We start from the raw sequence: 17042 nt of genomic DNA, 5'->3' as shown, positions 1-17042 counted from the left end.
AGATAAAATAAACATTGGACATAAAAGCTACATTTTTTTCCAAATGGCTTTTGATATTAAAAGACAAAGCAGATAAATAATACTCTTCATCTGTGTCTTCATGTGCTAAGAAATAATGACTTAATAGTTCCCAGAAAATGGGACTATTATCTTTCATACATACTTTTCATTTATACAACCACCTGAATTCTAGTCCAAGTTCAGCTCTGACTGCAAAACTCTAGGTCATTTCACTGGAATACGGTTTCTTAGAAATATGGACTTTTCACAAGGTTAAGACCTCTCTACCTTTAATATTTTACTTTATTCTATATGGATTTCTAATTAACCATCATAAGGCACTAGCAGAAGAAATATTTTTTTGAGATGTAAAGTAAAAGGTGCAGAGCCCAACTGGATGGAAACTGAATATGATGATCTGCTCACTGCTGTTTAGAAAAGAAGCAGAGATTGACTAGTTATAATTACTTTCCCCCATATTATGGGGGGAAAAATCCAAAAATTCAGATTTTTCATTTTTAAACAATTTAAATTCAGAATTTCATTTTAAAGGACACAAATTCAATCATCATACACATAATTGAAGCTGACACAAACTTCGAAATGTGCTTTCATGGAGAAAATTTACTAACTGTATTACATAGAAATATATGACTTCAAGTTACTCAGGACAGTTTTCGCTAATGCTAGTGATATCTTGGGATGGTTGACCGAAGCAGTAAATGACCATCTCAGGCTAAAATCTCTCTTAATGATGATTATTCCCTGATTTTAAGTTACTCATAAAAATGACTCAATATCCCAAGTGGTACTCTTTATAGACCATGCTTATTTAAGATACGAAGAAATATGGACATACTTTCTTAGTGGCAGAGAGACAAGAATGAACTCCTGAGTTTTAGTCACTCTGGAGAAGAGAGCCAAGATGAGGAAGAATGGGTGTGTACCGACAGAAATTAATGGCTTAATTTGTATATTGGCCATGCAAGGGGACAGTTAAATACACATCTGAAAATATCAGTCTCACTAACTTGGAGATAGAGATTAGGAAGTCAGCTATTCACTAAAAACTGATTTAGATAACAAGATCAATGTGGTACTGATTAAAGAATATTCACTAATCACCCCCTAGAGCAAAGAATATTACAGATGCTGCGAGTAGAGGATCATCCATTATTTTTCATGCTCCCTTTCACCCTTGTCAAGCCTGACAAAGGAATAAACAATAAGCTAGGTGACATAAATGATAAAATATACAAAAAACCCATGCCACTTTCAGTAAATCAAGGACAGCAATGAAGTTAATACTAATGGCACAATTAAGAAAGGAGGCTCGTGTTGTGTAAGAGTTGGTTGTGAGCTGTCACCTGCGACACTGGGATCTCATATGAGCGCCAGCTGTCTCACTGCCAGTCCAGCTCCCTGCTGATGTGCCTGGGAAATAGCAGAACATGGTCCCAGTGTTTGGCTCCAGGAATATAGACAGGAGACTCAGATGGGATTCTAGTCTTTCAATTTTGGACTGGCCTATCCCTGACTATTAAGCTCATCTGAGAAGTGAACCAGAGGATGGACGACCTCTAATGTCTCTCTTACTATCTCTAACTCTGCCTTTAATCTTTTGTCTTAAAAAAAAAGAGCTAAATGAAGAAAAGCCCAAGAGCACTGTATACCAGAGAAGATGCAAATTGTTTGTGATGGGCTATTCTTGTCACAAAGGACCTGATATAAAGTCAACAGGGCTGAAGTGTGGGGATCGATAGGGAATGAAGAAAACAACATAAAGAATATCCAATATAGGCGCAGCCAGGCAACAAGGTCATGAGCCATTTCCTGGCGATGCCTATTTGGGATAGTCTTAATTTTGACCATGTTAGAAACATTACTGTGATGACAGAATGTAACAAAGAATTGGACAGCAAGACTAGAAGTGATACAGAGATCACTGGAGGCTGAGAGAGTCAGAGATCAAAAGGCAATGCCTTGAATTAGGGAAACTGAGAAACAGAGCAAAGAGGTAGGTAGATTCAAAGAGAGCCAGAACTGTGCGACTGGGCAGAGGGATGGGAATTAGGAAGAGAGTTAAAGACATGAACCAACGCACACATTTGGTAGAAGGATCTTGACATCAGATACATTCTGTGGGAGCTGCCCAAGGAATATCAATGTGACCATGGTCAGGAACCAATATTTAAAGCCCAAAGAGAAATCCAGGAAACCAAGACTTCAGGGCTGATTTTTCTTCTTGATGTGGATCTGAAATACTAAAAACCTTGTATTCCACTTTCTCAGTGAAAACTCACTACAAAGCCTCAATAATTGTAGCTACCTCATAAAAGAAAAAGATGACGACACTAGAAATAGAAGTCCTGGTGTGAGGTTGCCTCATGCAGCTTCAGACTTTTGACTCACTGATTTTAGTTCATCCTTAAGATCAATGTTCAATTACCAGTACCCTGAAGTCTCTTAAGCCCCCAGACTCAATTCAGTCATGTCACCTATTTCTTGTTTTTATGAAACCATATACTTCTTTTCCTTACTATTGATTTTAAAAATTGGATTCCTCATTGTCTCCCCTGCTAAATAGTGAACTTCTTGAAAATATAGGGCAGAATTTCCTTGTTCACTGACATATTTCTCATAAACTAATGCAATGAGTTGTACATAAAAGGTATTCATTAAAGCTCTTCAATAAATGAAAGTGTCATGGAAACAGAACTGAATTAACTTTAGGACATCCTCAGCTATGCAGAGGTTAAGTAGGATGAAGAACTAAGATTTAGTACTTAAGAAAGCTATGAATCAAACTTTCATCCAGAATCCAATCACAGAGTGGAAGAGATAGGAGAAGGGTGTGTATGGACAAACTATTCAAGAGAAATCTTCCTGTAGTTTAACAGAATGGCCACTTAAAAAAATGGGGATGTGTTTTGGCATGGTGGCCTAACAGGTTAATCTTTCACCTGGGACACTGGCATCTCATATGGGCACAGATTCCTATCCCAGCTACTCTACTTATGATTCAGATCTTTGTTTATGACCTGGGAAAGCAGTGGAGGATGGATCAAGTCCTTGGGACCCTGTGCAGGAGACCCACCAAGAGGCTACTGGCCCTGTCTTCAGATTGGCTCAGCTCCAGCCATTGTGGCCATTCGGGGAGTTAACCAGCAAATGGAAGAGCTTTTTTTTTTTTCAAGCATTTTTTTCTTTCTCTGTAAATCTTCCTTTCAAATAAAATTAATCTTCCTTTAAGTGGCAGATAATGGAGAATAAGGTATAATAAAGACATTTATACAAGAGGCGGGTCAATACAGTTTGGTTTTGAAGAAGGACAGTACATAGAGGGAACTTCATTCTGAGGACCTCACCTTTAAGGCTTTCTGCATATTCTCCTTGAAGTGTAAATGTGTTAGAAATGTTCTGCCAAATGAAACTCTGGTTTTTTAGGTCTAAGCTTGAAGTGAAAATTGGCATTCTGGCCATGCTGGGGAATGTTTTGTTCCTCCGTGCTCTGTAACTGTGGGGCCTGCTAGACTATGTTAGTGATCCCAAAGGAAGTCTCCATCGGTGTCCTTGCACACCAGCTTCTACCCACCTAGATGTGTTCTGAATCAACAACGATGTTCTCTGTCCTGCCCAAAGCAAATATTTCTCCCTGGAAAAGGCCAGAGGACTTCTGTGGAGCTTGCTCATTCCAGTGTATGAAGACACATGTAAAAATAAAGTTTATGTAAACAGATGCAACTGCATGCAGTGGAGAAAGGAGGACAGCAAGAACTTCCCGTAACTCTGGATCTTACTTTGAGCCATCAAAAAGTAGCCAACAGTTCAATATGCTGAAGTGAAGAACTTCACAGTATTGGAACATCATCAACTCATAAATATTGGTAACTGCTAAAATAACTTAAAGTGATATTTCATGGCTTTATTGAACTGGGTACACAAGTTTTACTATGGCATAAAAAAAATTACAAATAGCTTTAACGGGTCAGTATTCTTTGAACAGTCTTGATCTGAAAACATCTGATCAAGAAAATCATCTTATTCTTTTAATTGTAAAAATTAGATCTTACATCAACTTATTCAATGTCTTAGCTTAATTTTCACTTGTTTGTGGGCTGAAGCCAATACAAACATTCCTAAAATTGTGATTTTTGAAAAATGAATTCAGTGAAAGGCAGAAATAAGACACAGAGAGATCTTCATTCTGATTTTCTGGTCAAAGACCTGCAGTGAGCAGGGCTGAGCCAGGTGGAGCCAGGAGGCAAGAGCTTCCCCCGATCTCCTGCATGTGGGCTAGCCATCCAGGTAGTTGAGATATTTGCTGCTACCTCCCAGGGTGTGTACTGAAATAAAGTAGTTCAGACAATTGAGCCTTCTGCCCTCTGTGGGATATGGCTGTTCCAAGGGCTGCCTTAATCTTTATGCCAAATGCTCACCCCACATGTTGAAGAGCTACAGTTATTGTCAACTAGAGAAATGGTCATAAAAGATGATTTTTTAATTATAAGGGTTTTACAATTATTCCAAATTATAGTAATTCCTTAATCACATCTCCATCTTCTTGGGTTTGGCTCCAAGATTAGGCCCATTCTGTTCACTTTGCTCCCTTTCCACAGCTCTCATTTTAAGTAAAGCTACTTTAAGTTCTCAGGCAGATTTCAGAACTTCCACATGACCTAACTTCTCCTCTTGACTCTGTAATTCATTATTCACAAAACAATCAGGATAAGCTTTTCAAATTGTAAATCAAATCTCTAGACATAATTCACTATACTTAAACTTCTTCAAAGGCTTCCCACTCAGTCAGAGCCTTCAGTCCTCATCATATCCATCAGGCTTGCTTCCCTCTCCGGGTAGCCTGGTGTTAACCCGCCTGCCTCAGTCAGGGCTCAACATTCTCCTCCCTTTTCTCATCCTGCCGTGAGTTCATTCCTACCTGAGATACTGGGACTTGCTAGCTCCTCTGCACACATCCCAGGGTGACACCACAGAATCACTCATGTCTCAGCTGAAATGCTAACTCCTCCATCTTTTCCTTAAACTACACGCAAAGTGTTCTCTGTCCTACATTTTGTATCATATACAGCATTGATCACAGATGAACATTTATTTTTCTATTGTTTGTGGATCACATAGTAGACTTGCTCAGGGACTTAGTCTTTCTTCATTTCAACATATAAGATCATTTGAATGATGTAGAAATCACCCCCATTCCTTCAAATGTAGTTAATTTCATTCTTGCATTTACAATATGAATTAGACTATGTCATTTTAATAGTACCTACTCCACCCTTTACTCCCTCCCACTGGCCCTCTAAATATTCAAAGTACACTTACTAAGTATTATGATTCTGTCATTTTTGTTCATAATAATTGTCACATGGAATTTGCCTTTAAATACATTTTAGAAATATTGGGAACACTGGGAATTATATAATCTTTTATTGGCTTTTTAAAAAGTTACAGCACATGGGAGGGGTTTCTTTCCTATTCTTTCCAAAAAAAAGCTTTAATGAGTAAAATATGCTTTTATCTGGTTTCACTCTTTGCCTAGTTTTCATGAAGCTCACAGTGGAATTTGTGGCCCATATTTTATCTCCTGGGCATGGATTTCTTTTAGCTTCTTGCATTACTCATACATTCTTTTCCTTCTTGACTACTCTTAAAGTTTTACTGTATTTTTTAAGTTGCAACCTTTAATAAATAACATAGGGTATAAATGACATATACATAGAAAATAATTTTTTGGTAAAATCCTTTTACAAATCTGTTATTTATCCACTATGATCATGATAATTTATTCAAATTATATCCAAAATTATGATGATTATTTACAATACTGAGAGTTAATCTGGCCCTGCTGGAGCTTCTAGACACTTTAACGATGGAAGGGACATGGACTTTCAAGAGATATGAAAATAAAATGTGAAGTTTCTCCTGTTACGCAAAATGCAAATGACTTAATTCTGGTTATATAAAACACACTATAAATTCTGCCGAATCTAGTTCTTTATCCAGGATGGAAGGTGAAAATGGCAGGGCAGACAATGTCTAATGCTTGCCAGCGGTGACAGACACATGCCATGAAGCAAAATCAGATGGCAGGCTCTGCTGACATGCTGCTGGAACTGCATTACAGAGTCATGACTACTTGTTAGATTTTTTTCCAATGGGCAAAGTACACTCAACTTCTCTCAGCCTCCTTCTTCTGCCAACGACACTGAAAACAGGATTCACAGCTCTACTGATCCAGCTCAAATTTCACATCCAACATTTACTTCATTTAATTGGAGTTTAAAATAGAATCTACTTTAAAAGTCCCATAAATAGTCTATCATTCTTGATGTCTGTATACATCAATAGGAGACTGAATCATATTGACATTCACAATAATTAGAATTTATCCATTGGATAAATGATTTACCCATACATTTGAATCCTATGTATTCACAATACAAAGTATAAGATGATATTAAAGAATATCCTGGGGGCAAGCATTGTGCCATGGCAGGTAGGGTGGTCATCGAAGATGCCAGTGTCCCTATGAGCACCAGTTCATGTCCCACTTCCCATTCAACTCCTGGCTTTTGTGCCTGGGCAGTTAGCAGAAGATGGCCCAAATGCTTGAGCCTCGGTATCCCTATGGGAGACCCTGTAAGAGTTCCAAGATCCTGGCTACAGCCTAGGACAGCACTAGCCATCACAACTATTTGAGAAGTGAACCAGCAGATGGAAGATATTTCTAGCCATCTCTCCCTATTTAATTCTGTCTTAAATAAGTAAAAAAATAAATCTTTTAAAAAGGAATATCTTTAAGGGGAAGCATTTGGTAAAGTAATGAAGATGCCGCTTGGCCTGTTCACACCCCCTATGAGAAGGCCCAGAGTCAAGTCCTAACTCCACACACACTTCCAGCTTCCTGCTAATGAGCACCCTGGGATAACTGAAGTAGTTGGGTCCCTAGCACACAACTGGGAGATGTGATTAGAGTACCTGATGGTGCTCTGGCTCTTGCAGGCATTTGGAGAGGCATTTAAAATAAAATGAAAACATATCTATAGTTTTTGACACATAGGGAAAAAAGTGCCTTGCGGTGGGAGCTGTGCTGCACGTTGGAGGCAGTATACCTGGCATCTACCAACCAGGTCAGCCTTTTCCCTGCTTAACAACCAAGACTGAGTCTAGGCACTGCTGTATGTTGCCCATGGGTAAAATCACACCTACTTGAGAATGGCTCACCTATAGTTAAAATGTTTAGGCAAGCTATAACAAGTTGTTTTCATGAAATGGCTCATGGGGCTATTAGGCTGGCAGAACTAAAATATGCAACTTCCTCTTTATTTCTCAATTGCGTGTTATTGTACCTCAGAATCACTTTATTATGGCAATATGCCTTGAACATCCCAAAGCAACCATTCCAGCAGCTAGCAGCAGCATGCTAGTCTCCCTTGACCACGTGTTTAGAGTTGCACAACACACACACTAGGCTGACTCGACCATTTCCAATGAGACACTTGTAGCACAGTTTACATCCGATATAACGAGAGATTTTTTTCAGCCTCTTGAGAGTTTACAAAAGATCTTCTGATATTTCTTATCATGAGGCTTGAACCATTATTTGTATATAAACTTTATACACACTGCAAGTTCTTCTCCATAATTTTTAAGGGGGAAACTATTTGGCAGAGTGCTTACAATTCTACTTAGGAGTCTGCCTGCCTCACGGAGTGCCTGTTTCAGACTTCCAGCTCCCTTCCCAACTCCAGTTGTCTGCTAACGCACAGTCCTGGAGGAAGTAGGGTGACAGCTCAAATCCTTGGGCCACGTGGGAGACTGTATATGGCACATGGGAGACTTTATATGGCATTCTCAGCTCCTGGCCAGGCCTGGCTCTTTTGGGCACTTAGGCAGATGGATCATTAGATACATCTCTGCCTCTATCTTTATCTTGCAAAAGTCCATTACTCTTGAAAACAAAAATATGTATGTACAGTGAACTTTTAAGTTTTCTGTTTGAGTGCTAGCCACTTGAGCATAGCCACTTTAAAATCTATCTTAACAGTTACAACTTTATAATAGTACAAATAAGTATGTTGCTGAGATAAAATAAGCGATTGGGAAAATTTTATGGTTTTTTAAGTTATGACACGTAAGGCATATTCTAATTAAAAGTAAAAAAAAAAAGCTACCCTCATTTCTAAGGAGTTCTCAGACTCATCACAATGGAATCCATTGCTCCACGTTTCCTTGGAAGACTAGAAGATCATTTACATCAAGACTTCATTGAAACTCTACCTACTTGCTCCAGTGAACTTTGCCATCCAGTGTCTGCATCTCACCAAGGATGGCGAGAAGAAGGGAGGACTTTCCACATCCCACCTGGCCCACAATCATGGTCAACTGACCTAGACAAATGAAACCAAAGACAGGAACAGGATGAGATGGGATTCTCTGATAAGACAAAGCAAAAGCTACTTAGAAGAGCCTGAAGTTACATGTCAATGGCCCGGTTTGGGGTCTACAGCAATAAAATATTCTAAACAGCTCCTGTCATTGATACTTAGGTTTTTCTGAAACTGGAAAGAAAAATAAAAACACAGGAATTCATTATGAGAATATCAAGCGTTAGTAGGGTAATATAAACATTGTACAGCTGACATTTTTAACTTTGTTATTTAATTTATTCAAGAGAAATGGGCAGTTTTACTTAGAATAGTTTACTGACATAAAAGTGATGTGAGACGGGCCCGGAGGCGTGGCCTAGCGGCTAAAGTCCTCGCCTTGAAAGCCCCGGGATCCCATATGGGCGCTGGTTCTAATCCCGGCAGCTCCACTTCCCATCCAGCTCCCTGCTTGTGGCCTGGGAAAGCAGTCGAGGACGGCCCAATGCATTGGGACCCTGCATCCACATCGGGGACCTGGAGGGGGTTCCTGGTTCCTGGCATCGGATCGGCGCGCACCGGCCCGTTGCGGCTCACTTGGGGAGTGAATCATCGGACGGAGGATCTTCCTCTCTGTCTCTCCTCCTCTCTGTATATCTGACTTTGTAATAAAAATAATAAATCTTTAAAAAAAAAAAGTGATGTGAGACAAGCTATTAAGACATTGCTTTTAATTTCTCCAATTTTCACATCTATTTCAATCTATTGAGCAACACGCTGGACTGAAATTACATTTTCATCCAATTATCCAGAAATGTTAAATAAAAATATTTATGCTAAAAATTGTATTCATTTTCATAAAATTCCAGAATTATGATTTTCTTCATTTCCATTTTGAATATTTTATTGCTAAAATAGAAATATTTATGAATATTTATTAGGCTAAAAACTTGAATACTAAAAACTAAGATTTTTTTAAAAAAGCATGCACAAATAGATAGAAAGGGAGCTTGCGCTTATGGATTTTCAGAACATTGTTAAAACAGCCTTATTATTCTATGTCATCTGCATATTTAACATGTAGATTAATATCTATTGAAATCCCAAAGGCAAATTTTACAGGGGTAGGAAGCATGATGCTAAAATTTATGTGGAACCACAATAGAACAAAAATAGTCAAAGGAATCTTCAGAATAAACATGGAGTTATCACACAGCTTGATTTCAAAGTATATTAAAGCTACATTAACATTAGGACAGTATGGTACAAAACTTAGCATTGGAACAGAGTTAACATCTCAATGGCAGAATGGCGAGCTCAGAAATAAAACTGCATCTATAGCTGACTGATCTTTGACAAGGGTGTCAAGCTCACATACTACGAAAAGCACAGTTTCTTCAAGAATTAGTGTTAGGAGAACTGGATTTTTTTTTTTTTTAAAGATTTTATTGTTATTGGAAAGCCGGATATACAGAGAGGAGGAGAGACAGAGAGGAAGATCTTCCATCCGATGTTTCACTCCCCAAGTGAGCCGCAACGGGCCGGTACACGCCGATCCGATGCTGGGAACCAGGAACCTCTTCCGGGTCTCCCACGCGGGTGCAGGGTCCCAATGCATTGGGCCGTCCTCGACTGCTTTCCCAGGCCACAGCAGGGAGGTGGACGGAAAGTGGAGCTGCCGGGATTAGAACCGGCGCCCATATGGGATCCCGGGGCTTTCAAGGCGAGGACTTTTAGCCGCTAGGCCAGGCCGCCGGGCCCGAACTGGATTTTTTTAAAAACAGAATAGTTCAACTGCATTTCTGTGTTATACAATGCAGCAGAGCAGCGACTCATGCTGGCTGCTCTACTTTCCATCCAGCTCCCTGCTACACAGGCATACTAAAAATCTCATCCGTACTCAGGAACAGAAAATAATTTCATCACATACTCTTTTTGAAAAGCCTTTCTTAAACTGAGAAATCAACTACCCTGTTACCTTAATGGCACAGATCAGCAGGTGGAAAGGAAGTAGCTTGAGCAAAGGTGCAAGAACAGCAGTCTTAAAATGTCCAGCAATCGGGCCCAGCAGCGTGGCCTAGCAGCTAAAGTCCTCGCCTTGAACGTCCCTGGGATCCCATATGGGCGCCGGTTCTAGTCCCGGCAGCTCCACTTCCCATCCAGCTCCCTGCTTGTGGCCTGGGAAGGCAGTCAAGGACGGCCCAATGCTTTGGGACACTGCACCCGCGTGGGAGACCCGGAAGAGGTTCCAGGTTCCTGGCTTCTGATTGGTGCGCACCGGTCATTGCGGCTCACTTGGGGAGTAAGTCATTGGACGGAAGATCTTCCTCTCTGTCTTTCCTCCTCTCTGTATATCTGACTTTGTAATAAAATAAATAAATTTTTAAAATGTCCAGCAACCCCTGCAGTGACACGTTGGTGCAAGAGCCAATAAATAACCCAAACTAAGATTTATGTCTTTAAAAACAATTTTGTGATACATTCTATTATCTTATGACAATGAATCAGTAGGAGGCTGTGTAACAAATGACTGACCTGTTGGAATCCGGATATCTATATTGGATAAAGTAGCTGCACCACTGCCCCAAGAAAAGCATCCATTTGTGACCTAGTGAAGAAAATAACATTACAAGAAACCAGGGTAATAAAACAGATGCAGCCAGGCTTTGGTTCTGTAATGCCAAGTTCCCTAAGTGGGTATATTCATCACTGTTCACTGAAGTTAAGAGAGAAATGGTAGTATAATAAAACAGGTGCAACAACACTTGAAGTGGCATTCATGTCAGCAATCATACTTATCCCAATCTATTCTTCAATGGGCATCAGGCGCACACGACAGCTTTTTAAAACTTTCATTATTTTAAAGACAGAGAGACAAAGTGAGAGAGAAAGAAAGAGCTAAAGGGAGAAGGAGAGGACAGAAGCACTTCCAGCTGCGGGGTCACTGCTGAAATGCCCATGCCAGCTAGCAAGGGACCAAACTGAAACCAGAGCTTGCAAGTCCATCCAGTCTTCCCCTGAGATGGCAAGGACCCGGGCACTTGGAGCCAACATTTGTTAGCTCTCAGGCTGCACATTATCAGGAAGCTGAGCTGGGAACGGAGTTAAGATTCAAACTGGGACTCAGGTGTCCACAGCAGCATCTTAACCCCTACACCCAACACCTATTCCATGGGAATTTTAAAATGTACAAGGAGGAACAAAAGAAGGTAAAGACGAAGCCAGCAATCAGGAAGATGGACTAGATATTGAGAAGGGAAGGGAAGGATCTGGAAACATCAGGAGAAGCTAAAGATACACATTTTCCTCATAAATTAGCATTTCAAAGCCACAAATGACAAACTAAGCACATTACTGCCCAGAAATGTTATAGGATGAATTGATGACATCTATATTATATGTCTAAAAATAATCCTAAAAAGCTGTTCATTGAATTAACAACTTAGAAAAAAAAAAATCCCCTACTTGAAAAAGTCTTAGAATGCAAGAATGCTCTTACATTAGACATTCTCTAGCTTGTAAAAGGCATGGGATAATTTCCACCTCATGGTTATGCATGAAGATAGTCATGGATAGGGGACAGCATGGATGGACAGCATTGCTGAATGCTGTATACATTATTTGCCAAGAGCCCATTCCATGTAAGGTGAGATGCTAGAATTTGTGTTGCCTACACAGAAGGTATGAGTCACTTACTGATCCCCATGTCACTGGAGTTTGCAATCACTTAAGTGAGCAGAATGTGCCAGGAAGGACAGCCATGTGCTGCATGGCAATATTTGGTCAATAACAGATGACATACCCAATAGTGGTCTCTTAAGATCACACTGCCTAGTGACATCCTAGCCTCTGAATGTGTATAAACATGCTTTGGATGTCACTGCAATGACTAAATTGTACTGCCATTTCTGGAATGCATCCTACTATTAAGTGATACATGACTGCTGGGTATAATACAAGATAATATTAGCTAAGGACCAAAATGGAGGGAGAAGCAATAGATCAACAGCTCAGAAGACACATCATGAATGACTACCTTGAGTTAAAAGCTTTTTGGAAGCAAATGCCTTTTATCTAATTTTGGAAAACATTATCAGCAAAGGTGTTTTTGCATAAAGAACTACAATTAGGCCCGGCGGCATGGCCTAGCGGCTAAAGTCTTCACCTTGAAAGCCCCGGGATCCCATATGGGCGCCAGTTCTAATCCCAGCAGCTCCACTTCCCATCCAGCTCCCTGCTTGTGGCCTGGGAAGGCAGTCGAGGACGGCCCAATGCTTTGGGACCCTGCACCCGTGTGGGAGACCCGGAAGAGGTTCCAGGTTCCCGGCTTCGGATTGGTGCGCACCGGCCATTGCGGCTCACTTGGGGAGTAAATCATTGGACGGAAGATCTTCCTCTCTGTCTCTCCTCCTCTGTGTATATCTGACTTTGTAATAAAATAAATAAATCTTAAAAAAAAAAAGAACTGCAATCTACACCGAAGAACAGGAAATCATGAAACATGTTGCAGGAAACAATGGACACAGCTGCTAGGGCACAGGTTAAAGATATGGTGGCTAAAGGACAACTGTCATTCACAGAAATCATATAGTGCTAGAAGCTAAGAATCCCGAAAGCCTAAAGGAGTGAAACATGGTGGAATGTGTAAAAGAGTAAGCAGGGAATTGAGAAAAGCTCTCCATGGTGCCTTAATGTCTTCAGTGACTAGCACGTATGGTTATCTGCAGAAACAGAAGGTTAAAGGGGGCATGGAACAAGGCAGGAAGAGGGTGGTGACAGCTGAGTAACTACCGTGTGGGGGATGGAAAATAATGACAAGGAGAAGCAGGTAGAAATGTTCCCAAGAACTACAGAGGGTCAGCTAAGGCAGGAGATACTAAATGTGTGGCTATGCCAACTTGTACCCTTGGGTGGTTTTCTGCACATCACTCCACAACCTGGTAGAAGCAGGCACAAGACGGATGTGCTCCAGAAAGAATGAAGGATAGCAAAAACAGCAGGGGCTCGTGGTTTTGAAGTTTCAGCAAGGTTCAAAGAAATACCAATGAGCTTGAAGGCCAATGCCTGAAAAAGCTGGGGGATCCGGATTTTGTCACCAGCGGCCAGCTGTTGTACTAAAATAAGCTCTCCGGCAGCGGGGTCGGGGGGGGGGGATAGAGGGAGCAGTTCGCGACAGTGACCAAGTGTGAACACCTGTGGAGGTTGTGCAAGTGCAGTGATGGCAGATTTAAGGGTTTTCCAGCTCAGATATTAAACAGGTTGTACACCATTAGAACTCAGCTCTCTGGGTCCCTGCCATAGACATGGGAGACCTGGACCGTGTTCCCAGCTGCTTGCTTCAGCCTAGCCCAGCCTCAGGAATTTCAGGAACTTAAGAAATGGATCCATCCATCTCCTTCTGTGTGTCTCACTTTCCCCTCCCTGCATTTGCAAATAAAAATTTTAAATCAGGGGGCAATTACATCCCAAGGGAAGGGTAGAAGACAGCAGAGAGTATGTAGGTTGGGGCTATTTTCTTAGGGAGTCAGCAATGGAGCAGGTTTATCTCAATTTCAAAAACATAAATGTCACTAACAATTTCGGACTTACCGTTATGAAAACAGAATTAATTGGGCTTGAGGTTAAGCCTGAAAATGTCGGGTCCATTTAGAGGTAAAGCAAGCTGGAAATCACTTACAAACAGATCTTGTTTTTGTTTTGTATCCAAGGGTCTACTTGGGGGAAGAGTCATAATTTTTTTTAACTTCAAAATAGAAACAAATTGTAAAAGGCACATGGAGAAGACATTTTAAATTTTGACTATAATCAACACGGGAAAAAATCAATTTTAACAAACTACATCCCTAGCTTTATAGTTACTACATTAGTCATTATCTGAGTTAGAGGTATGCCTGGGGAACTATCAGAACCATTGAACTGCTTTTATTAGAGAGGCATGCACACTCACTTGTGCAGGCACAGTGAGGTGGTCCATAAAATAGTTTATTCCCCAAAAGCTGGCTACGGCAAGGACTGGGATGGGGCCAAAGCCAGGAGCCTGAAATTCAGTCCTGCTCACCCATATGGGTGGCAGGAATCCCCGCCTGCACAGCAGGACACTGGAGTTAGAAACTGTAGCAATGAACCCAACCTAGGTACTCCAATGTGGGATGTGGGTATACTACTTATTAATTTAAATGCCCTCTCTTAGACCTATTTTAATACTGGTCCCTAAGTCTCAAGCCTTTATTAAAAGCGTCCTAGATTATTCTAATATTGCCAAAGTTAAGGATCCCAGGAGCGTTCTTTAAATTTTCATGGGCTATAGCATTTTATCCTCCAATCAGCCATACTAAAAAAATGACACCTCCGCCAACTACAATGCAGAGAGGGGAATTACCAGCAGTAGTAGGACTTGCACTAACAGATTCCACCAATACAATTTTTACACAATTGTGACGTGGTAAATATAAGACTGCTAAGGGACAGTAAATCAAAACAAGAACATTAAAAAGCAAGCTTCTTCAGTATTAAAAAAAAATACTGCTGGGCAAAAACAAAAAAATCCCTGTACTTTGGAGATGTGTAAGAATTAAAAATGCTAAACCCATGAAAATATTTTGCAATGTCATGAGAATGAAGCACCACTGAACACTGACATTGAGGACACAGCTTAGGACTCGGAGCTTCAGCCTGAGCGAATGGCGTCCACGTTTAATCCCGAAGGATCACCTTTATTGCAATGTCTTCTGTCTCCATGGAACGCAGCCGCCGCGTCGACTGCTCGTAGCTGTCCAGGTGGTATCTCCCAGGCTGCTTCCTGTTAATGGTTTTTGACTGCTGTATTCCAAACAGAAAAGAACACAAGTTGAAACTTTATGGGGGAAAAAATTAGGTTTTACAGCACAGTAACTCACATGCCTATTTCTTTGCTTAAATTCCAAAAAAAAGTAAAACTAATGCAGTATTTTAATGATCTCCAGGGCTTCTACCCCCCAAAAAGCCCATAATGAAAAAGATACTGTTAGTTTTAAACAAGTTTACAATTTTGTAAAAACGTAAGTTTACAAATGAATAGAAACCTCACACTTCTCTAATAGCTTTTTAAAAAATTGTTTTACTTGTAAAATTAGTGAATTCTCTCAAGGTCTCTGGTGGTGGTGCACATGAAGAAGCCCCTTATGATATTGGCATCGCTTCCTAAATCCCAACCACTCCTCTTCCCATGTGGCATCCCACTGATACGCATGGGAGGAAGCAGAGTCTGCCCAGTTAGCCCATCTCTCCTCTCTCATTTGGGAGACTGGGACCAACTCGGTGGCTCCCAACCTCAGCCTGCCATGGCCCTGGCCATTGGTGCCCTCTGGGGAGTGAGCCAGCAAATGGAAGTACTCTTTCTGCTTCTCTGTCCTTTTAAAATCAATCAGGTTTTCCTGGAGACTCCCGGATCCTAACCAAGGACTATCAGTACGGGCACCAATGACTACATCCCAACTGCCAAGGAGACCACGGGGAATTGGAGTGCCTTTGGAGGCCAAGAACTCTGAGGTCATCCACTCCCCATTTGGATCTATCACATGGGAAGGAAGAAGCCCAATTCCTTCCTCGCAGGATCCAAGGTCATTGGAACAACAGCCAGGAGCCCTGAGCAGTCCGCAGAAGCAGAACAGTAAACTTCCTTTGGGACTAGGGAGAGGAGCTTTCTCTGGTCCTTACTTAGTTCCAACTTTGGATCCCCACTCTCTCTTGCAATGACCATCAGGGTCGCTCTGGAGCCCCCCCCAAAACAAACAAACAAATTAGGATAGACAGAGAACAACAAGGAAGGCTTAGAACCAGACAGGAAATGGTCAGCTTGGACTCACAGATACCTTACTACGTAGGACACAAAGATTAGTTGTTCTTCACTAAGGTATTGAAGATTTCTCTGCTCACCCCTCCTAAAACTGTTCTGTACCTCAACTGTTGACAAATGCCTTGGTAGAGTTAAGAGCCAGTTTAGACTATCCTAAAATCTGCCAAGTTCAGCAAAATTATGCTGCAACACTATAAACTGCTAAATACTAAAATGAAAATAGACACGAGACAATTGAATAGTACCCCATAGCCATTTTAAGGTGTATAGAAGCTGGCTGTATATAAACTAAAATTGAAATGTCAATGAAGTAGTCACAGCATGTGGTTAAGAACTTGCATTTTTAACATATTGGTTACTCAATACCATGTCAATTAATTCCCTAATGTTGTAAATTGTTGATGTTATGTTGGGGTTTTAAATTGATTGGGATGATATTCTGCCAGCTCTACCTTCAGACCAGAGATGGTCTCCCCAAGAAACCATTGAATTTATCTGGACAATAAGATGCTGGACTCTATGCTTGGTATATGTTTGCAAAGACAGAATCTTGACTGAATTTGAACTGTAACACTGCAACAAGGTGGAGGAATCCACCATGGGGGAAAGGCACGGGGAGGGGTTGGGGGAATCCCAGAGCCTATGAAACTGTGTCACATGATGCAATGTAATTAATTAAAAAATCAATCAGGCTTTTAAAAGAAAAGCAAACTTATCTCTCTACAACTCTAACTTGAAACAAACTGACAATCAGAATTTGTTCAGGAACCCAGGAAAAGAGTATCTCATAGTTTTTGACTTTATTAAATATATTAGAGATTCTG

The 17042-nt window shown here is 40.8% G+C and overlaps 1 protein-coding gene across 9 annotated transcripts in view; it reads right to left on the bottom strand.

Annotated features, from left to right (window-relative positions):
* Nucleotides 1–17042, bottom strand: part of ABCC9 (ATP binding cassette subfamily C member 9) — a 113077-nt gene that overhangs the window by 55151 nt on the left and 40884 nt on the right. For all 9 annotated transcript variants that reach the window (XR_009244318.1, XR_009244319.1, XM_058655948.1 and 6 more), the window contains 3 exons: nucleotides 15096–15203; nucleotides 10920–10992; nucleotides 8303–8408 (listed from right to left, as the gene is read on the bottom strand). Coding sequence is in view for 7 of the 9 variants with exons in the window: in XM_058655948.1 (XP_058511931.1) it covers nucleotides 8303–8408; nucleotides 10920–10992; nucleotides 15096–15203 (287 nt within the window). In the remaining 2 variants the exon portion in view is untranslated. The remainder of the gene's footprint in view (nucleotides 1–8302; nucleotides 8409–10919; nucleotides 10993–15095; nucleotides 15204–17042) is intronic.

Source organism: Ochotona princeps, chromosome 27 (assembly GCF_030435755.1).
Source record: "Ochotona princeps isolate mOchPri1 chromosome 27, mOchPri1.hap1, whole genome shotgun sequence".
Taxonomy (NCBI): Eukaryota; Metazoa; Chordata; class Mammalia; order Lagomorpha; family Ochotonidae; genus Ochotona; species Ochotona princeps.
Note: the sequence above shows the minus strand (reverse complement) of the source record. Positions and strands in the feature narration are given on the sequence as shown.